General features: G+C 38.6%; 1 protein-coding gene across 3 annotated transcripts in view; it reads right to left on the bottom strand.

The window, feature by feature from the left end:
• mdga1 (MAM domain containing glycosylphosphatidylinositol anchor 1) overlaps positions 1-23975 on the bottom strand; it is a 312596-nt gene that overhangs the window by 83863 nt on the left and 204758 nt on the right. For all 3 annotated transcript variants that reach the window (XM_055169632.2, XM_055169631.2, XM_055169633.2), the window contains exons 10-11: positions 21423-21689; positions 19229-19374 (exon numbers count right to left, since the gene is read on the bottom strand). In XM_055169632.2, coding sequence (XP_055025607.2) covers positions 19229-19374; positions 21423-21689 — 413 coding nt within the window. The remainder of the gene's footprint in view (positions 1-19228; positions 19375-21422; positions 21690-23975) is intronic.

Raw genomic sequence — 23975 nt, 5'->3', positions numbered from 1 at the left:
TCGGTCTGACTCGCGTGAGAGAGAATAACTTCCTTATGCTAAACTCCAATAAGACAAAGATTATTATTATTGAACAAAATATGTCAGATTACAAGTTGCCCATATATGATTGCACTGTGGTGACGTTTTTTGGTACACACACCTGTAAAGTGCATGCGTGTGTGTAAAGGGGTTCTTTTTTAATCTATACTCTCCTGCAATTGAACGTGAATATGTTTACTACTTAAAAACATCAAAGCTAAACATCATATCTAGTCAAACCGCATAACGACATCGCTACAAATACAGTATGGGATTAAAATCAGCGGAAGCTACATTACCTTGTTTCACCGACGCTTGGTGAAACAGCAGTGGATGTTTTCGGTTCAGATGCTGAATGTAATGATCCCAAACTTTAGACATTCTCTCTCTGCCGTTTATGGACATATTCGCCCCGCCATCGCGCCAACTAAATTCAAAATGTACCACGCGGCTATGATGTGCTTCCTGAACATTGAACAACGGTCCGTGTGAATCAGATCTCGGTGCGTGTAGTGCGCGTCATAGGAATTTAACGAGGCTTCGAGGCAGAATTTTTTGAATCGAGTAAATCGAGTAACTCGATGAATCGTTTCAGCCCTAAAATATATAAAGCAATAAAATACTGTTAAATATCAAACATCCGGTTTGCTGTAATGTTTTGCCTAGTACAGTAAACTTACAAAATAACTAATTGACACTGGAAACATGTCACATTTAGTATAACTCTCACAAAACTACAAGAAATAAGTGATTTACTGAATGCTCGGTCAGCTTGTGTAGCCACCCTGTTGGAAGAAAGGTTAAAAGTCTTATCTCACGGCGAAATGGATGCGTGCTGACTAAGAGCGCCTCAAAACTACTTTGCCTTTCCCATGGGACATCTCATATCACCGCAGAATGTTGCCGGTTTGAAGTTTCCGGGGATCTTTTATCGGGTGTTTTTTGCCTGAGCTTTCTGATTTCCCTTTATTTTCTTCACTTTGTGAAAGAAAACATTTAGGGTGGGTTGCACCAACAAGGATTAAATTAAGCAGAGTTTAGAGCTAATCTAGGGTTTGTTGATCCCAGTTTAATTTTAATTCGAGTTGTGTTGCACCACTTAAATTTAAACACAGATTAACAAATCTTAGATTAAACCTTTAAACTGTATTAAATCATTCATCTGCGATTTATTTTGTCCGCCATGTTGAATTTTCCGGTGTAATTAAACAGCAACAATGTTGACGTTGTCATTCAAAAAGGAAATAAACAGTTTATGCAAGCAAAGGTAATGTAATTCTTGTATTATAAATCACCTACATACACCGGTAGGCTAATCTAAAGGCCTGATTCAAATAAAAACATTTGACAATCTTTTAAAACAATTAACAGAGCAGGAAATATCGCAAAGCTCAGATATTGTGCTATAATGAACAAGATGTGTCGACGCATTTGTCATGAAGCGCCACCGTGTGTCCGTACATTCACTGTCCTTCGTCTGACTGGAGCGCGCGTGACAGAGGAGAAGCACATACCAGCATCGGTAGCTGTCACCGGTGCTGTTAATGATCTTTTTGAGCCGCCAAACTCACTTTGTTGAGATGTTATAATAAACGCATCTTTGAATAGCGCCACCACGCTCGCGGTATGTGTTTCTAATCATTTAGCCAGACATTTAATTGTAAAAAACATATTTAAACCTCCTCATATGCAAGTTTAAAGTTAATCCCTCACTGAGATTTAAAACGGAGTTTAAAGTAATGGAGCAACAGGATTAAAGATAATCTAGATTTACTGTAAGATTTAAACCTGGATGAAAATGACAGTTTAAATTTAAACCTGTTTATTTTTAAACAGGTTTAAAGTTTGGTGCAACGGAATTATTAAATAAGCTTTGATTTAAACCAGATTTAGGCCTAATCCTTGTTGGTGCAACCCACCCTTAGTGCTGAGCACTACAAGAGAAAGACGTCAGTAAATGCTGTCGCTCTGTCATATCCAATAAAGAACTTTAAAAATAAAGGGTTTAACTTCTGCACCGTTGACAACAGAATGATAAATTCTGACACCACTGACTGCCATCGACTAGCAAACAGTCCAGTATCAAACTCAGGACAAAATCCTTTGGTTGGCACTAGTGGCGTGCAAACTTTCCCCTTTATGTTCAATACTATTAACCGGGTCTTATTAGATAAAGTGAACATGCAGTGAGGTGTTCCAGGTCGAGATTCTATCCCTAAGGATGTGTGCTAATCACAGGGCCGCTGGCGCCATGGCAGTCCCGGCTTTCCGCGTGGAATTATGGAATTTTGCCAAATGGAAGCCGTGCACAATGGAATAAGAAATTATCTGCATGGAGACCCGAGCAGCAGGTAAACCTGAGGCGATTTTCTCCACACATGACACACATGAGTAACTGCCATGTGTGTGTCATTTTCTCCCTCTTTCCTTCTATTCGGGTAGAAAGTAAAAGTGTGGCTGTGATGTTAACCCCATTCAGGGGTTAAACACATTAGTTATCTGTCTAATTAAGTGCCACAGTAAATCCCTGTTACTGAGCCATTCACCACGGTAGTATGGAGAGGTGTGCCGCCATGTTGCCAGCACAAATTCACTTGAGCCAACAGAGTTAACAACCATATCTAACACACATACACACACACAGCTTGTAAAAGTCACAGATAAATTGTCTTTGCTTGGCTGCTCTTTTCTGTTAACAGGATTTGTCCATGTCTCTCACTTCATCTAAATCACCACACACACACACATACGCTGAAGTGTTGTTTTTTTGTGCCAAATAAAAAAAAATAAAACCATGGATAAGAAAATAATTGAGAGGATAATCATGGCTTGGATTCAAGATATTTTGAGACTACTCTATAGTAAATTAACACAGTACACCATACTGTACATGTAACCTTCATTACCTGTAATGAAACGTTAATGTGTTTTAAGTGTTTATAGTATATTCTCAACTCTACAAGTTCAAGTTCACAAAATACTTTTTTAAGTGTTCTCCAGCCTTATGTCAGCAGCACTTTAAAAATATATGAAAAAAGCAGATGCAAAAGCCGCTTAACATCACCTCCAAAAATGAGATAATGATATTAACTGAATGCTCTCAGCGCGTATTATACATTCATCAAATACCTTCGCTTCAAATCTGCTTAACTCTTTCACCACCATTTATGAGTTATCTCGTCAATTAAAAGAAAACGTTTCCTTGCCAATGACGCTTGCCTGGTGAGTTTTTACGGTAATCTAAAACTCCACTATTATCCATTAGGTGGCACTCTTTCCCAATTTATAAAAAACTGAAACATCAACTAATTGTCACGGCTAGTCCGTGTCATGTTTTGTTTGTGTCTCCGATTACGTCACCTGGACAATTCATGGACTGATTCCTCATCACACCTGTTCCTTGTTTAGTTTTTGTGTATTTATACTGCTGTCTGTTTCACACCTGTCGCCGGATGATTGTCATTAATACCCTGTCTGTTCCCCGTGTCACATTTTGGATGTTCCTGTGTTTGCTTACCTGTACTCCTCGTGTTTTGTTCCAGTTTTATTATTAAATGTTATTTATTTTTCCGAACTCCGCGTTTGTGTCCTCACTTCCCTACCGTGTCGTGACAGAATCTTCCGGCCATCATTGGACGCAGCGAGTTCAGGGAGGGCTGCTACCCCAAGAATTTTGTTGAGGGGGAGTAGTGACATCGGGGCGTGCTCTGCTCTGTCTCTTGGGGATCACCGAGAGAGATCGCTCGCTCCGGCAGGAAGGGGATCGGCCCAGGCGGTCTTCGCTCGGTTGAGTCGCCGTCTCTGGTCCCTCTGAGGTCCACCACCGTGCCCGTCTTGGGAGCTGGAACGGAGACCACGCCCGATCGTTTCCCCGGGGTGGTCATCACCGTGAGGGAGCCGGTTTCCCGCGTTGGTGGGACGCGACTTCCGGGGGCATCGGATCCCCGGCGATTCCCAGTTGGGGGTAATTCGTCTGCCTCGGTCCTCATGAGGGTCGCTCCGGTTTGGCCGGCTCACCGCCTTGTTGGTCTCGTCTCGGCGGCTGCCGGTATCGTCAGGATCTCCAAGCCCTCCATCCCTCCCCTGGATCCACCCTACCAGACTTTTTTTTCCATGTTGTGAGTGTCTGGTAGCCACTCCTAGAGGGAGGGGTTATGTCACGGCTAGTCCGTGTTATGTTTTGTTTGTGTCTCCGATTACGTCACCTGGACAATTCACGGACTGATTCCTCATCACACCTGTTCCTTGTTTAGTGTTTGTGTATTTATACTGCTGTCTGTTTCACACCTGTCGCCGGATGATTGTCATTACTACCCTGTCTGTTCCCCGTGTCACATTTTGGATGTTCCTGTGTTTGCTTACCTGTACTCCTCGTATTTTGTTCCAGTTTTATAATTAAATGTTATTTATTTTTCCGAACTCTGCGTTTGTGTCCTCACTCCACTCCCGTGTCGTGACACTAATTCTACAACATTGTAAACTTCGTTTTTTTTGTTTGAAAGCAAAGTGTCTGTTTTAACATTTGATATATTGTATGTTTATATGTTTACAGAAGAACATTTTCCATTGAAAGCATTTTCCGTTCACACCATATGCAGAAGAGGCGGCAAGCAAGAGAGATTTACATGTTAAGTCAATGCAAAGACGCGAATAGGCATCCTGCAACGGGGTAAGAACGAATGGCCTGGCGCAGATGGCGTTGAATGCACAACTCGGATGGCAAGTTCCGTCCGAATTAGGCTTTGTTGCTTGATCCACGAGAGTTGGAAAATTTAAACTTTGCTGGATTATCATGAAGCATTAACCAATCAGGAGCTTGCTCTAGCAGTGACAAGATTACAGAAGCAGCGGAGGCAGAAAAACAAAACAACAATGGAGAACAATCATCATCACGACACGAGACATTTTCATACTTTTACAGGAATTAAAACAATCTTGTTTGGAAAAATGTGATTGAGGACGTCAAACAATCTGGTAAGTTCACTCAATTTGAGTTTTATAAGCCCCTCCCATGATGCAAATTTATGCATGAATGTCTCGAATGACTAGAATTTCACGCGGGGATGAAGTGAGTAAACTCAAAGTGTTCAAGCGTCCAACTAAGCGTGAATATCACGTTTTTGCCGCCTCTTCTGCGTCTGGTGTAAACACACAGTTAATCCTAGCCTCAATCCATTCAGAAATACTTCTTTGTTGGCAGAATCCGCTTAAAGCCACATCACGCCAAAGTCCTCAAAGTGCATAGAAAATTATTTGGATGAACAACAGCGCGTTAAACAACCATTGGTCACACTCAAACTTGTGTCCCTTGTGAGTACCTGGACTTGAATACAAACCGAATATGGCAGTGACATGGATCACAGCACTAGCCTGGCTCCGCCCTCCTACGTGCTTCCGCTTAATTTTCATTTCGCTTCAGTACTACGTCTGGTACTGCTGTGTAGAGTTTCATTTTCTCCTGCAAAAATCTGCAGGTCCAATCAGCGAACAGAGGGGGGTGGCTAAGAACGATGACGTTGAGGTCGTGCGTCAGTTTGAGTAGTTCAGTAATGGCAGCGGAGAAAGACGTGAGAAAAGATATTCGGTCCGTTGTTGCTAAACTGCCGAATATACAGAAGTTAAAGCCGCCGCAAGAACCAGGTTTGCTAAGTTTTGTTGGTCTGATTATTTGGAATTGCGGTTTCTTTCCAGCCGGTTTTGGCGAATGATATACGACCACACATTAGCGATTGGTTATGGCAGATCCTGAGTGACTCTGGGCAGATCCAATAGTTTTAAACTTCAACAGAGGACCCTCCTTAACGGAAGTAACGCTTTGCAATGGAGCGTGGCCAGACTCTGTGTACAAATGAAATTAATGTACGATAGTCTGGTTGGACCAGGCTATCACAGCACCCCCTAAAGTGTTGTTCAGTTTCTTAATTTTTACATTGTGACTTCATCATTTGCAGTGTTTCTAGTTGCATCATTAGCATCTTGTCCAAAGAAGTGGATTTAAGAAGTAGAGGTTTTGGCCAAAAATGCAAGCACTTAGAGGGTTTTGCAGCTAAAGATAGTCAAATTGTTCAATACCAATAAATTAAATGAAGTGATATTTGTAAAAATACGGCATTTTAATCAGGGCCGGCGTCAAGGGGGGGGCATTCGCGGGCTGTGCCCCCCAAAACAGGTTGTTGTGCACCCCCTACAAAGTTTTTTATTAATTTAATATATATCAATAATAATTAAAATAAATTAAACATTGAATGTTTCATAACTTTTAATGTAATCAAGTGAGGAAAATATAGTTGATATATGTTTTCTTTAATTAAAATAGACCAGTTTCTCTGATTGGTTGTATTGCGGCGTCTCATGCGTCTTTACGTCTTTAGCATATTTGTGACTTGATACTAGCAACGTGTTTTTTCGTGGCATTTTATGGATCGTGTAAAATATAGATATTACAACATTTAGAACGAACCAGCACCGCCTGCTTCATCTGACTACATGCAAACACCGACTGGCTCAAACTCGGAGATTAGAGGTTGATGTGGAATTTTCAAATCTACTGACACTGTTTTAAGGAAGTTAAATGTTCGTACACGCCGCCTGCAGCTATTTTAAAGGTAAGTTAGCGTTGTTTAATTTATGTAAGCTTAAATGTGAAGTGTGGCTATAGACCGTTAACACCATTGCGACGTGATTATGGTAAAGCGGCTTTTAGGACGCGGTGTGCGCTGTGCTATGAAACCCATTCATTTCAATGGCTTGCGTCGCGTGAGGGCGGTTTGTTGTTGCGTCGAGCACAGCGCGAGCGCAGCAGCTTGCGCTCACGCCGCGGTCAAAGTTCAAAATAGTTTTGCGCATAGTTTGTGATCTTTTGCACTTTATACGGGAAATGAGCTGATAGTCTGTACCAGTTGTATGAGTGTGTGCTTGCACTGTATTTGTTGTTTTAATGGCTTGTTTTTGCAAGTTATTGTTGCTATTGCGTGCCCGGTGCCCCCCGTTGGAAGCCACTTGCCCCCATGTTAGTTATGGTCTGGCGCCGGCTCTGATTTTAATTATTACTAACTAATAACCTTTTTATTGCCATTAAAGTGAAATTACTGAAACTAAAGACAAGAGCCTGATAAAAAATGCTCATTACTGTACGCACTTAGAGGGGTTTGCATCTGAACTCCTCATATATTTAAAAATACAAACATGTACATATTATTGTAGCACAGTTTGTGCAGAATAAAGTGTTATGTGACTTCAGCCATTAATATGTTTTTAAGCAACTTAAAAAAATGCCAAATGTCAGATAATGTCGAAACTTATCAAGACCACTGAAAACTCACTCAGACCCCAGATGGACAAGAGTGTTGGACTAACAACATCCACAGTGCCTTTCTTTTGCCTGAAGGTTATTTGTAGTGGAAAAAAGCTTTGGTAGAATATAAAACAGTAAGTAACAACAATTCTTTTAGGAACTATTGGCTTAAAGGGATCTTTGGAGAAACAAAAATATATTTTCTATTCAATTTTATTCTTCATTACTGTAAGAACCCTTTAAGAACCTTTATAGACTGAAGTACATTGTATTCAGTGATTTAAACCATGATTCAAGTACCAAATCGGTTTCAAAACAACCAGTTGACCCTTGGTCAACACAATGTTGGTAAAACCTGACCCATGCACACAGCTCTGAAGTCCGACTCTTTCTCACACAAACAACACCAGTGCTTTAAACCTCCCACAATCTTTTCACCTCACTATGTCTTTTTTCACTGTAATTTGCTCTTCTCTGGTCATTCTCTCACCCTCTCTTACACCTGCTAAGCAGACCTACAGGTGATGATGTGTGTGCAGTCCAAAGATTGTTATTAACAAAGTTCTGCATGTATCTGCGCCTTAACTGTTCACAGATTGCTGGAAATATGCGATTATGATTTCAGCTCCCAATATATGTGTGGCACTCTCAGCTGCATTTAACAAGTTTTAATCATAGACTGTAAAAAATATGGACGTAGTGTCCATGACGTCACCCATAGGTTTGTGAAGAGCTTTTTTGAAGCCAATAGTTGCCATCGCCATCTTGCTAGTGCTGCACCACGCATCACTCGTGGAAAACCGAAAATGGTTAAAGAGACGGGACGCTGGTAAAGCTGAGGTGGCTGAAACCACGCCCGCTTAGCTCAAAAGTAGTGACAGCACAGGCAGTTCACCCGTCACTCAAGTGGCCATGCCCTTAGTAATGCAGAATTTTAACTCTTTCCCCGCCAGCGTTTTTTTTTTAAGTTGACAGCCAGTGCCAGTATTTTTCATGATTTTGACAAAAGTTTAATGCATTCCAGAAAATGTTCTTCTTTAAATTTAAAGAGTTTCGTTGCAAAGCGAGATAAATCCATTTTTTACCATTTTTGTCAAAACATGTTTGTTATTACGTTATCATGTTATTATTTTGTTTTATGGTGCACTTAGCTGTATTTTTTAAGTTATGAAGGTTTAAATCAAAACAAACCAACTGCAGTTGCATTGAAATTAATTGGAATGCACAACCAAAAAAATAGATTTCTGAAAAATTAAAAAAAAACGGTGGTTATCTCGTTTTGCAACGAAACTCTTCATTTATAAACATACACTATAGCACTATTCGGACGGAATTTATTTTCCAAACGACATTTGAGTTTCAACGTGTCCTCCAGGACATCTGTGATTTTATGTACCGATTCGGACGGGATTAAAATTCTCATGCTATTCCAGAGATGGGAGTGTCTGTTTCATGCATTTGGGCGTTGCACAAGAGCACGTGCTCTGGATACGCATGCTTGTAATGTCTAATATTTTGCTTTAAATGTAAAATTATTACAGAACATGTAATTTATTAATTTAATTTTACACAATTCAAAATAAATATACAAATTATACTAAAGTAACATTAGCCTACGTGTTTTATATAACTGTCTGCTTATAATAAACCCAAAGAAATCATTATTTCTTCAATTTAATATTTTTATTAATTAACATTACCATTCCGGAGTTGAACGGAGTTTGAATAGAGTTTCTTACCTTATAACGTTACTGATATTACAGTGGCCAGTCTTAACAGTGTTTGATATTCAGCTCGTCTTGATTTAATTAATTTAATTTGCCGAATGGGAAAAAACATTCATATCTGAATGAATGGGACTCGGGAAATACAATATACGCGCCTTAGTAAGAACTTACGGCAGATCACGTTGGCAAAAACACGAAATGACCTGCATTTTCAAAAGATATTGCGGGCAAACACAGACATTTGCATCCGGACGGGATTACATTTCTCAGAGGACCTCTGAGTTCGGCAAAAACAGTATGGAAAATTGTCTGGAAGTCTTACGAAGGTTGTCAGAGAAAAACACAGACATGGCCGATTCGGACAGAATTAAAAACACAGAGGACCTCTGAGAAGCACGATTTTCTCAGAGGTCCCCCTGTAAAACTAATCCCGTCAGAATAGGGCTTATATTAAATGAAAGAACAGACCCTCTGCTTTCAAACAAAAAAATTCATCCTACCTTCATTAGTTCTCTTTTTATCACCTAGGTTTCTTCAAAAACACAAAATTTTGAGCAAAAGGCTAAGATAATTGCATTTTTATGAAGGACTTTTGGTGGAGATCCCATTCAGAGCGATCATCAAAACATACACGGACATGCAGCTGCTTGCCCCTGGGCGATACTTCCGGGGTTTATAAGTTTGTGGATTGCCGGAAAAACTCGTCATTGGCAGGGAAGCGTTTTCTCTTAATTGACGAATTAACTCGTCTATGGCGGGGAAAGAGTTAAGGCTTAATATAATTTAAACGGATGAGGTATAAAAAATGTATCCCCCTCACAGTTTTCATGAAGGGAAAAATTAGCTATATAGATCAAAGTCACTTTTTGTATCATTATTTTCTGCTGTAAAGTTGGGCCTTTTAACATGGGGGTCTATGGGAATTGACTTCTTTTTGGAGTCAGCCTCTAGTGGTCCGTCAGTGAATTGCAGTTTAAGTCACTTCCGTATTGATCTCAGAGAGATCAGAAGGTTGCCCCTCAGTTCTAACATGTTAACATCATTGAATTTTAAGTGGGTTTTATTATAATTCACATCTTCTTTTTTATGTGGTAAGACATGGGGGGGTGAGGGGGCAGGATAAATAAATCACCACCCTTTCGCATGTCAACTACTTTATGGGAATTCAAGATTACCGTCCTTATTGTTATTATCCACTATTTCAAGTCTTTACATTTTTTTTGTACCAGGTCTTAATCTGGATGTGGGCATTGTAAGGTTTAGTCTTGGTATTGGTCTACGATTATGACTGTCAGGTCTTGACTCCAACAACCGTCTTGTATTATGTGGCATATAAACTGCAGACATGAATTATTAATAGATGAAGAACTAAGTAAAACAAAAACTTTAAAAGTAATTGCATACTGCTTTATATACTAAAGAGAGGATGCATACAGCTGTTAGATCTCACTATCTCTTTATATCACAGGTGTGTGAGGTTGTGAGAGCACAGGTCTGTGAACTGTGTTTCTCTCACTGCAGGATTCCCCCCGCAGGTACGACTCAATAAGAAACGTGTAAATGCATTCAAGTGCTCGGTTCTCTCACCCCGCTGATCCGAGGTCTGTCATTGGTGCAGGGGTTCGGATGCGTACAGCTGTTTGTGTCTCCAGTGGATGTGTAACATATGTCACCAAGATAAATGTAAAATACAAATCTAGATTTGTTAGTTGTCAGCAAGTTAAAACAATGTGTCGGCAAATAAAGCTTAGCTCGTTTGCATTAATTCGAAAGTGTAAAGGGGCCCAAAATAATCATCTGTCATAAAAGATTTCTCATCTATTGTGTCAGCGCAGTTTATTCTACAGGGACGCAGTTTTCCACGCCGGTAAACAAGTGTGCGGCCTCGGAAATGAGGTTTGTGTCTCTACGTGGTCTCTGAAGGTTCTTACTCTGGAAAAGATTTGAGAGAACGAAGGCTCGGTGAGATCCTGTTATGTGAAAATGTGACAAAATGAACGCCAAAGAAAAAATCCATTCCCTTATATGTGCATGTAGTTTGACAGTTAGGTGACACATATTGCATATAACATATAAAAGCACAGTACGTAACAGCAGCTAAACAACAGCTAATGTCACAAAACTTTAAAACTGTGTTGAATAAAAGCATACTTTAAATTACTCCCTTAACATTAAGACATTAAAAAACTTTCAAGGTCCTGCACATTTTTGCTTTTTTACCATCTTCTGCATATTTGACCCCAACAGTGACCGTATGATGTTGACATTTAACTTTTTACACTGAGGGCAATTTAAAGACTCATGCAACTATCACAAAAGGTACAAATATTCCCTGATGCTCAAGAAGGCAACACAATACACTCTTCAAAATATTGCTGCTACATGATCGCATAGAAGAACCAATTTTATCTGTATGGTTCCATAAAGAACTTGTAAATGATAACTCCAGTTTTATAAAAAAAAATATCCTGAAAATTTACTCTCCCCCATGTCATCGAGGATGTATATGTCTTTCTTCAGTAAAAATTACGTTTTTTTTTTGTTTGTTTTTTGAGGAAAACATTCCAGGATTTTTCTCCATATAATGGACTTTAACTCTTTTACCGCCATTGACGAGATATCTCGTCAATTAAGAGAAAACGCTTCCCCGCCAATGACGAGATTTTCCGTCTTTCCGCAATACCGCTATTATCCACCAGGTGGCGCCCTTCCACAACTTTTTAAACCCGGAAGTATTGCCCTATGGCAAGCGGCTACATGTCCGTGTTTGTTTTAAAGATCGCTCTGAATGGGATCTCTATGAAAAGTCCGTCACAAAAATGGAATTGTCTCTTTTTGCTTTTTGCTCAAAATGTGGTGTTTTTGCAGAAACCTACCCATATTCAAAAGCTGATTACAAAAGAACCACTGAAGGTAGGATGAAACGTTTTTTTTTTTTTGTTTGAAAGCAGAGGGTCTGTTCTTTCATTTGGTATATCATATGTTTATATATTTAAAGAAGAACATTTTCTGGAAGGCATGAAACTTTGGTGAAAATCATGAAAAACGCTGGCGCTGGCTGGCAACTTTTTTAAAAAACGCTGGCGGTGAAAGAGTTAATGGACCAACAGTTTACAGTTTCAATGCAGCTTTAAATGGCTCTAAAAGATCCCAACCGAGGCATAAGGGTCTTATCTAGCCAAACGACCATAATTTTTGCAAATAATATATATTAAGAGTTTGGTTCCAAAATGCAATAAATCCAAAATGGTTCCAAAATGCACAATTTTTTCAAAATGCTATAAATCTATTCAATCAATTTATAAATGTGCATTAATCTTTGCCATGATATATTCATTTAGTTGACTAGTGGTATAATTTATATATATATATATATATATATATATATATATATATATATATATATATATATATATATATATATATATATATATATATATATATATATATATATATATATATATATATATATATTATAACTTATAATATTAAGCACTAACTTATACTGTATATTAAGTAATTACATCTAAAGGTCACGCATCACATGTGAAACGCACACTTGCGGACCATTTTAATGCTCCCGTTCTTTCTATTTTTTAGAAGCTTTGGTTGTGTTTACAGTGTGCAATATAACATGTGTTCATATTTCACGTGTAAAAAACACAGTATTTTTCACATAATTTACTTATCTGTATAGCGCTGTTTTCACAAAACGGGCTGATGTCTTCTTTGTTCTATGAAGTCCCTCCTTCAGTATCGAGTTCTGATTGTGTAGTTTGTTTAGTGTGTTGTGATTCGATAGCAGCTTAGCTTGCCGTTAGCTTAGCTGGCGACTGACGTATTCCTGTTTGCGGAGTTTAGTCAAAAAACTGTTCTAGTGACATCAATAAAGTGGGAAGTAGGGGCTGTAGGTTTTAAAAGGCGAATTCTGTTAAAGAAAATAAATCGCCTGGTAGTGAACTTTGAGCTTTATCATTTTACAGGTATTATTTATGATATTATAGTAACATTGCACACTAACTAGGGCTTAAAAAATGGGATCAGAAATAACGTGACCTTTAAACAATAAACCGACACAAAGACATAAATTTGTATCATTCCACATACAACAAAATCTGAACGGTCTTCTTTTTTTCACACTTTATAAACACTGGAGCGGTAGTTTGGCTTACCGTATTTTCTGGACTATAAGTCGCTCCGGAGTGTAAAAATGCGTCATTAAGACGAAATAACACACATAGGTCGCAGTGGACTATACGTCGCATTTATTTATAAAATTATTTCATAAAACCAAGCCGAAGAACAAACATTGAATTTGGACATTGAAGTTATTCAACTTAACAATAGCAGACAGAACAGCAGGCTGAATAGATGTCCGTTCATTAATGTAACATTATCAGTATTTACATGATACACAATAGCATACTGAACATAGCTGGAAGCCTGAATAGGTTAAATGAACAGAACAAGCCAATGTGCATTAAGTTTGCATACTCGTCGTTCCACATCACTGAATCCATTGAATTACAAAAATACAGGAGCAACATATAGCGGACTCTCGCCGCTGTAGACGGTAATGTTGTCTCTTGGTGCATATATGTCCAAATTAATACATACAGGCATACAAGTCGCACCTGACTATAAGTCACATGACCAGCCAAACTATAAAAAGTGTGACTCATACAGTACGTCTTGCGCAACATTTCGACGTACTTACATAATATGAAAGGTCATGCTGGCGCATCACAAGGCTAGTGCAAGACGAGAAGATCTGGTTTAAAAGTACTTTTTTTTGTCACTAGGACGGTACCTTTTAAAAAGGTCCTAATATGCACCATTCTCACAATCCTAGTCTGTCTGCCTGCCTGTTTATTCGTTGTTTCTCCTGTATTCGCCCTTTGGACTCCGACTCCCCTGTTTTCCCCAGTCCTTGCCGATCTACGTGATATTATGATGTTTATGTGTTTATTTTAATTCCCTTGACCCTGTCATCCTTTACAACACACAGCATCATTACAACCCTTAAGGTACAGACTAGAGGTCTTCACGAGTCCAATCAGATCTGAAAACCAGAGGTCCGATCCGAGACCCGAGCGCATTCAGCTCTAAAAGTTTCATGTGCCTTGGACATGGGTCGGGTATAATAGTGTGTAGCTTTATATAATCTGAAGAACCATTTTTTTATCTTTTTTTTTTAGACAGAAAAGCTCTTTAGATCTTAACAGTTCCTTAAGCCAAAAATGGTTCATCTGTAAGAGTGCACCCAGATTTATTTAAAAATGAAAATCACTATCAGACCTGTCCTGAACATGACTCCATCTGTCAAATGAACAGTTTGCTATGATTTATCACGCTCTATGTATCTCTATACGTTCTATATGTGTATATCTGCTTGTTAGACAGTTCATTAGCTGTATTCCCCGGTGTGCATCTTGATACCGCCAAAACGGCAAATGAGTAATGAGGAGTTATGAAGTTACAGTGTAAAACTCTTTTTGTACAACGACACAGCTTTCATCAGTTCATTACACCCCTCTCTCGCTCAATCTCTTGCTCACTGTGTCTCTCGCTCTCTCCTTCTTTCTGTTCTTTTCTTATCTACGCTTCTGAGAGTAACATCTATGAAACATTTATCAGCATTACCACAACAAAGCAGTACAGCCTCAGTTCACACCCCTGACAAATGCATACACAGATTTACATGCAAACACACACAGCCTTGACCACACACACATAAAAATATCTCAAACAATGAATCCATATCCACACACTGACATTCATTGTTATTCCTCTATGATCAAATATGCACATACACTTCACTGGGTCTATAGAGAGACCCATCTACCCATCTCTCTCATAAAAGTGCGTTTGTCAATGCTTGCTGCAGTCAGGAAGTTAATTCACAGGTCCCCGTAGACTCTTACTTAAGGTAAGGTTTTAAAGAGGGGGAGATTAGCTATTCATGCACACCAACACAAGTGGCTAATCTCCCCCTCTCATTTCACTTTGATTCCTGCCTCCTTCCATAATTCATCGGCGCTCTTCCGTTCCTGTCACCCCCTCTGGGCCAGGTTTCTATGAATAGATGATTAGGAATCAAAAATCTGATGAAGTCCCACAAAAGACGCCTGACTTCCGAGGCGAGGTAGCATTGCCGAACCAGCGGGGCACACTCGGTTGTCGCCCCTGGGGTTGGTACCAAATATTTGGGCAATTGTTTATAAGTATTGTAGGGTGACCAGATTTTCCTCAAACCTAACACAGAGGGGATGAAGGGTATTTAACCCTCTCTTAATACTTGGAAATAAAAGTTACTTTCATAACACAAAAATATTACTTTTATTGTTGGTGTATCCTAATGTATTTAGAGTTATTTGGTAATATATAAAATCAGTTTGTTTATAGTAGATGGAGACATTTATATGCTGCACGTATTTTTATGTAGATACTGTAGGCAGCATTGCAACCTTCTTTTTTTTTGTAATTCATGTTTTTATTTTTTAAATCTGGACTTTATGCAAATATTTAGCCTGGGTGCCAGCCGATCTTAGCCCCATCCACCACATTTTGAAAAACGGGAAGATCGGTCTGGCGTTTTTTTGGTGAGGAGCTACTATGCGAGTCCCAAAACTGGCCGACGAATCAAATTGTGAGGGCGGGCTTTATACGATGATGGACAGATGATCAACAGTAACGTATCAACCACGTCACCAAAGAGCGCGTGTGTTCAATCTGTTTACAATTAAATGGCTGCCGCTGGAAAATTCAGATGTGTGGATTCTGACATTGAGTCTGTTCTAAAAGATATCGACAGAGCATTGATTTAAAAAGAGGAACAGAGAAACGCGATCAAGGCATTTGTTTATGTTTTCGCCGTCCTTCCTACGGGATTCGGCAGAAGTTGGTCGCCCTTATGGAGGACAAAGTTAAAGAAGCAACTGAAATGGGTATCACGGCGATGCAACTCGGCGTGCACGACGAGATGGATATAATTAGCGGTCGTTGCCAGCTTCTTTTCGGAAGCCCGGAATCGTGACTGCTGAATAAGTGGAGGGACATGCTAGGCTCCGATATTTTTCAAGCCAACGTAATGGGTAGCTATCGCCGTGGATGAAGTTCACCTAACGTACAAATGGTAAGAGATAGTCTTACTGTATGACTTAGTAAATACTTAATGTTGTGATATAAATGAAATGTTGTAAACATAGTATGTGTTGATGTACCTTCGCTAACTCAGACTTAGTATAATTACAATGATGTTAGTATCATTGCAGCGAAATTACTAGCAGTTCGGTCAGGCTGCTAAAGACGCCATTTCAACATAAGTCACACACTCGGTTGCTCTGATTGGTCGTATATCTATCCAATTGAGTGCAGAGGCATTTTTCGGTTGAGACACGCCTCATAATTTTAACTCAATGGAGCGGTATCAGACTCAAATTCTGACTAGAATTGAGTATGACAACGTCAGGCTAGCAAATATTGCAAGTTAGACCAGAATATTTACAGTAGTTGAAATGAACAGAGCTAGAAAGAAAAATAAATAAGGAGAGAAAAAATAATAATAAGGGATGCACCGAAATTAAAATTCTTGGCCGAATCCAAAAACCGAAAAAGAAGAAACCAGAAATTATGCCAATTATAAGTACCATTGCATTTATGGCTATGACTGTGTACTAACTTTACTAAAATCAATTGCATAAATTAATATTAAAGTTTCAAAGAATAAATAAATTACAAATTATGCAAATATTATTATTTAAATGTTTAACTTGACCCCACTCATGTGTAGGGTAGAACCGGGGCGAAAGTAACGCGGGACAAAAGTAACAAAGCGATTTTCTAATAATATTTATTTAAAATTGTAAAAACAAAATTGTGCGATGATCATGCTGAATTTCTGACACTGTCAGAAAACTATCGTAGGCTATCTTAAAACGTCCGTCTTTGAACCTCTCTCACTGTACGTTATAGGACCACCGATGAAGAGCCACGATCACAGAAATCGCGATGATTGTTTCACGATGGCAATCTTTCATCTGGGCCAGCCAATAATTGTGCAGTGTATCACGGGCTTTAAGCAGCAACGTCACAGGATAATAAGTGAACAGTGTCTCAATGTCAATTGAGATAGAGTCCTTATCAGTGCCCGAACCTGCATACACGATACACTGATTCACAACCTCGGGAGTTAGGGAACGTATTGAGACACAGGGATACTGAAATACGTCCACACCGCAGATACTGCAGGGCAATTTTATTGTGTCACATGGAAAGACAACGCCACAAGATACCAAAAGTGTTCTCAGACCGGAATACCCGCTGACCCATGATTTGTTTTATTATGTAGTTTGTAAACCAAACATACGTAGAAAGCTGTCTTAGACATTATGTTGACCCAATTTATAATCTGGGGTTTTGGGAGTTTTCCAATGACTTTAGCCGTCAATGAGACCCCCACCACAATCACTGCAAACTCTCTCTTTGTAATATTTGTCATCTGTTCCCTGTTTCCCAATAGACACAACCTTGGTAAAAACAGTATTGTTGTTCCAAGCCATTTTAATGAAATTAATAATTGGACAATCCCAGATACAATGAATAAACATCTCTATCCTTTTGACATTTCCAACAAACATCGTTATTTGTCAGACCCATTCTATTGAGTCTAAGAGGTGTCAGATAAAACCTATGTATGTAAAGCTTTTTTTACATGTTTACCTGTATTTGACAAAAAGAATTCACTCTTCATTCCTGATTACAATCCCAATGTCCTTTTCCCATTTCCCAATCCCAAGTTAGTGCAAAGGAACCTTTATTTTTAAGAGTGTAGAAACTCGTTTCATACACATAATGCTCCTCACGCCACGCACATAAGATGATTTGATTAGCTCATTTCAGTCAAGTTTGGCATTAGTGTATTGCAAAGTGAATTACACAATACTCTAAAAGGCATGGGATACAAAGCACACACAAATATTGTGCAATGCTACTTTTACCTGCGAGCATGTGAATGTTTTATGGTGATCAGGGCCATTGTAAGCTTTTTGCTGAAAGCAAAATGTGTTTTATTGAATCAGTTTCCAATGGCATATCAACAGTTTTTTATCTTTGTCCTAGTCCACACGGACACAGGTTTTTCCTCCAAAAAATTTCCATCCACACATGCTCGGTTTAAAAGAAATCTCCGTCCACATGAAAAGGCAAAAACATGCAATGCAACACCAGCAGGCGGCGAAATATAACCCAAATCGTAAAGCCACCTTGGCCAATCAGAAGCCTAACAAAAATGTATTACCGGTTCCGGTCTGACGTCAAACACTGCGGATAACAGTGCACACTCTTTTGCAAGGCAAAGACCCCGGTTTTACTGTCTACATGACAACACTGCAAAATTTTTCACCCTTGCAGGGGTTTTCCAAAATGTTCGGTTTCAACGCCCTGATACTGCGTTTTCGTGTGGACGAACAACCGTACTGCGTAAAAAAGTCACGGTTACAAAAATACTCGTGTCCGTGTGGACTAGGCCTTTGTGTGACTAAAAATACTCATCTGAACCCATTTGGCCAATCAGATGGACTCAACAATGACAGATGCAACATCATGGAGAACTTATAGTCTATTTTAGGATTAGCAATCCTTCTGGCCAAGGCAACCTGCAAGGTCAGGTCTGCAAAGACTTAGCAGTGTTAGAGGAAGACTGTGACCTCAAAATATCACAGGTTCAACCTCTACAAACCATGAGTTTGAATCCAAACTGTTTTTCCACCAGGGATGAAATACAAAACAATCGGGCTAAGATGGTGGAGGCCAGGTTGAGTTGCTTTACTGTGTTTCTTGGGACTACATGACTGTCTTGAACACAATGACCTGCTTTTTCCCACTGGGATGAAATACAGAACCAGTCACCTTGTGTGTGTTTGTGTGTGTGCGTGTATGTGTGTGTGTGTGTTGTGCCGGTGGGGTTCTGAGGGTCTTGTTAATGCAGTACAAGCAGTGATCGATCCGCTGTCTGCTCCCTACACAGAGCACACTATTCCCCTGACTCCTATTACAAACACACTTATTCCAATCATCTGACTCCTATCTGGCCAATAAGAAAGAAGGAAAGAAAGAAAGAACAAGAAAGAAAGAAGAAGAATGAGTACATAATAAGCATTAATCCTGCTTTGTTTGTGTGTGTTACCTGTTGGACATTGATCCAGTAGCCAATGATTTTGTCCACAGCGCTGGGCTCTTTCTGTGTCCATTGTAAGATGTAGGAGTAATTGTTCTTTAGGGTACGAATGGGGTTTGGTGTATCGAAGTAAAACTCTGCAACATAAGGCTGAGCTAAACAAACAAAACATAACAGAGCATTAGAACATTAGATTACTTTACTGTACTGTATTGTACTGATTTTTTTTTTTACCACCAGGTCTCTCTCAAATATTGCAAACCACAAAATCTGTTCACCCCCAACACATTCCAATAAAATGCTCCAAATGAAAGTTTGACATTAAAGATATGATGGTGGTTCTTCACCTATCAATTAATTTTCAATCATGTATGGCCTTAAGGCTGTCACAATGATTAAATAACCATCTCATCTTGATTGTTTGACCTCATCGTGGTGATTTCATATCACCACAATGATTGCACGTCTCTCTAAAAACACAAGGGGGAGCTGCAGCACCTGTATAAATGAGTATCTGATGGCACTCCTTAACTGACAGTGTGATACATTGCAAAGCCATTAAATACAGTGGAAAAACAACATTTAAAGGATAATTCCGGTATTTAACACTTTGAGTCTCATTTCTGGTTTGTTTTGGATGAACTACAGTGATGGACACAGAAATTTTGACAATGGGTCGTGTCTTGAGTTTTTGACTCTTTAAGAAGCGTCTCTTGACTGCTTCAGAATGGAAGTCAATGGCCATGCACAAACATGTCATTAAAACAACACTTAACATTCATTTTCAAAACTGTGCTACTCACCGAGTGGTTTGTGGTGTTCGTTGATGATTAAAAACAAGTTGTGTAGCGAAATACAGTTTCTGTCGTGTTTTATTTGGCATTTTGTAAAATTCCATTGACTTCTCTTGGAAGACTGTTTGCTCGCTGATATATCACTCCGCCGCCGGGAAACAGTAAAGGATCTGTTTGTTTACATGTGGTTGTAGTTTTTCGCTCGGTTTCTCTCAGAAGAAATTTTTCCCATATTTGTAGGGCTGGACCAGAATATTCGAATATTCGTTCCGTGGGTTGACATTCGGTTTTCAGTTTTGAGATTCGAATATATATATAAATATTTTACAGCGTTAATGCAGAGCTTTTGCCAAGCAGGAAGTGCGCTTCACACTCCCGCTCTATAGGTGGCACAGACAGACCAACATCCATAGCCAACAGCCACCAAACGGCACCAGTGTGGAACAGATCGCCTTGAACGTAAAGCGCGCTTCCTGCTTTGGCATTTACGCTAATAGTGTTGTAAATAACGTTCAGATTGATTTGCTTCACAAGACGTCAATATGTCACACGGAGTTATGGGGGATTACTGTTGTATTGGATATATATGCTTTAGCTCTTAAAGTGTGCGGATCTGTTGACTTGCATGACGGAGCACCGAGGTTTCTGCAAAATATCTTCTTTATTGTTCTGCTGATGAAAAAAACATATTGGATGGTGTAAGTGTTATAAATAAACTTGATTTTGAAAGTATGCTACCGTTTTATTACAGTTTGTTGGACTACGTTCATTTATGCTTCAGACTCAAATATAAAGAAGTATATACGCGGTTGTGAGGTATCTGAAAAAATAGTTCCACTATAGCAAATAACACGGATTGAAATCATACATTGCGCCAATATATTTGTTTTTAATCATCAACGAACACCACGAACCACTCGGTGAGTAGTACAGTTTTGAAAATGAACGTTAAGTGTTGTTTTAATGACATTTTGTGCATGGCCATTGACTTCCATTCTGAAGCAGTCAAGAGACGTTTCTAAATGAGTCGAAAAGTCAAGACTCGACCCATTGTCAAAATTTCTGTGTCCATCACTGTAGTTCATCCAAAACAAACCAGAAATGAGACTCAAAGTGTTAAATACCGGAATTATCCTTTAAAGAAATGTTGTCTCTTAAAGACACAAGCTATACATTTAAATGCCTAGTTAACCCAAAAATGAAGATTCTGCCATTACTTTCTCACCCTTATTTTGGTACAAACCTGTATGAATTTGTTTGTTCTGCTGAACACAAAAATATTGGTAACACTTTACAATAAGTTTCCAAAGACTATCTTGGTCAATCTGCTAAAGGTTTAGGAACTCTTAAAAAGTTTCACCTATGCCTAATAATAAACTTGCACTAATACAGTATGTTCGCAGACTCACCAGTTACATTAAAGGTGCAGGTTGAAGTACCTACTCCATTGCTCACTCGACATTCGTATGTGCCATTATTAGTGGGGTCTAGTTTAAAGCGAAGCTGAGGGATGCTTTGGGGATCCACTGGCGGGGTTCGAATGGCTGCTCCATTACGAAACCACCGGACGCTGGCTATTCGATTCGGATTGGACTTCAGAACCACACAGCGGAGATTGACGCTCTGGAAGGTTGGAGAACGTACGTCCAGCAAGACCGGATCAACGACAGGAGGGTCTGTGATAGAGAAAGACAAAAATGGAGAAAGACACTGATGTTTGTTCATCTATTGCACATTTTTATATGCATTCATTTCAGGTTATATGCATTCATTTCTGCACTCAGTTTTGTATTTAAATATATTAATTTTATAAAAATATAAATATAATATAATATAAACATTTTATAAATTAAAAATAAAATATAATCAATCTTTATTTATTTATTAGTGAGAACCGGTAAATCCATACATAAATTGCTCCACACAAGTTAATCCATACACAAGTTGAGGGAGGGGCAATTTGATATCTCCAATTCACCTTACTTGCATGTTTTTGACCTGTGAGAGGAAACCGAATAAAATAAAATAAAATAAAATAAAATAAAAAAAAGTAAAATAAAATAAAATAAAATAAAATAAAATAAAATAAAATAAAATAAAATAAAATAAAATAAAATAAAATAAAATAAAATAAAATAAAAAATAAAATAAAATAAAATGAATAAAAAATTTTAATAAATTAAATAAATAAACAAATAAAATAAAATAAAATAAATATATAAAAAAGTATAAAAAGGTAAAAGTATAAAATATAAGTAATTTGAAAGTCCTCTAAAAATAAATGCATTTAAATTAAATTAAAAATAAAAATTTTAATAAACATAAATGAATATATATGCATTAATAAAACAAAATAAATGCATTGGTAAAATACAACCTACTATAACATATTTGAATATCTACAATGTACATGTTGCTTATACTAACTAGCAAGACCGTAAGTGATTGTTGTACTTTTGCATGTTTGTAAACAATTATTATTCTGCAGTTTTGCATTTGCTGTGGACATACATGCTGCAATTTTTGCAAGCAACACAACCTATTATAACGTGAAGACTTTTAATGTTGGTAAAATATTGTGACTGCGTTAGAACGAGATACTCAAATACATTTTTTCCCTTTGCTAACAGGCCGAAAATCAATTTAAGGAAAAGAACAGTAATTGAACTGCCCACTCATGAGATTTTACTGGAAACGAAGCCTCGCATAACCCACCCTAAACCACTTACATGAATCCATCGCACATGCCCACAACGTTCACATGACGAATTACAAGCTGCTGGCTAAATCAATAAGAAGGGGTGTACACTGTCTCAGCTAATTGCACAGAATCAATCTATATAGTGTGCAAGAGTAGAGACTAATTACAACCCACTGCCTTCAGCGTAGACAACATGCATACATGAAATGATGACATGACTGTAAATTTCCATCACAAGAACTAAGGCGTACATCAACAGGGTGTTACCGTAACTAATAATATACATGAAACTGTGACCTGTACACTTCTGTAAATGAACGTAAATACAGCAGTTTAAATGTCTGAATTTATTTGGTTATAAACGGAGAAAGACCGAACTAAAACAGAAGTGAAGCTGCGAAATGCATAACTAAAGGTGTTGTGAATAATAGCGTACAGCATTATAAATTCCCCTGATGTGACATGCTCATCATCAGCTTTGCATTTCAGCGCAGTTTGTGACAAACGTTTATCTAAACTCAGACACTGGGAAGAGGTGATTTCCTCTCATCTATCCCCATAATGAAGGGTTTACCAGGCTCTTTTAATTTCACAACACAACAGTTCTCATAAACAAACCATAATCATCCATCTAATGTGAAAGAACGAATTTCTCAAAACTGCGAGACTGAGCTAAACAAACGCTGATCAATGTGAGAGTGCAAGTGTGGAAGATGAAATAAAAATAAATCAGGAGAAATAATGATGTAAAGATGTAGTGTTTTACAGTCTCTAAAGATCTGATCAAATCTGATTCACTAATGATTACGTATGGCCTGACCTGTAATAATATGTTTTGTTCAAACAGGCCCTAAAATGATATTTATCAGTAACAACAGAACCAGGATCTCAATTATGGCAATGACATCGGGCTGGAGCTGTATAAAACATGTACATGTAGTGTTTGTGACGTCACCCGTAGGTTTCTGAAGAGCATTTTTAAAGCCCAAAGTGGGCAGAGCCGACCTCGCCATCTTGCTAGCACATCACCACGCATCACTCCCAAATAACCAAAAATGGAAAAAAGGGTGGGACGTGGGTGGAGCTAAGGTGCCTGGTTGTTGAAACCACGCCCACCTTATTCAACAATAGAGACAGAGCGCAGTTATGCAAATTTGAAAACCACGCCCACCGGGGGGAACGCAATCCAACCGTCTCCATTGACTTTGTATTGCGAGAAGCCGCCTCCTTGTCATTTCTGGCTTATAACAAAAAACTGAAT

The sequence above is a fragment of the Misgurnus anguillicaudatus genome, chromosome 11 (genome assembly GCF_027580225.2).
Source record: "Misgurnus anguillicaudatus chromosome 11, ASM2758022v2, whole genome shotgun sequence".
NCBI classification, from domain to species: domain Eukaryota; kingdom Metazoa; phylum Chordata; class Actinopteri; order Cypriniformes; family Cobitidae; genus Misgurnus; species Misgurnus anguillicaudatus.
The sequence above is the reverse complement of the archived record's forward strand: the minus strand, read 5'-3'. Positions and strand labels throughout refer to the sequence as shown.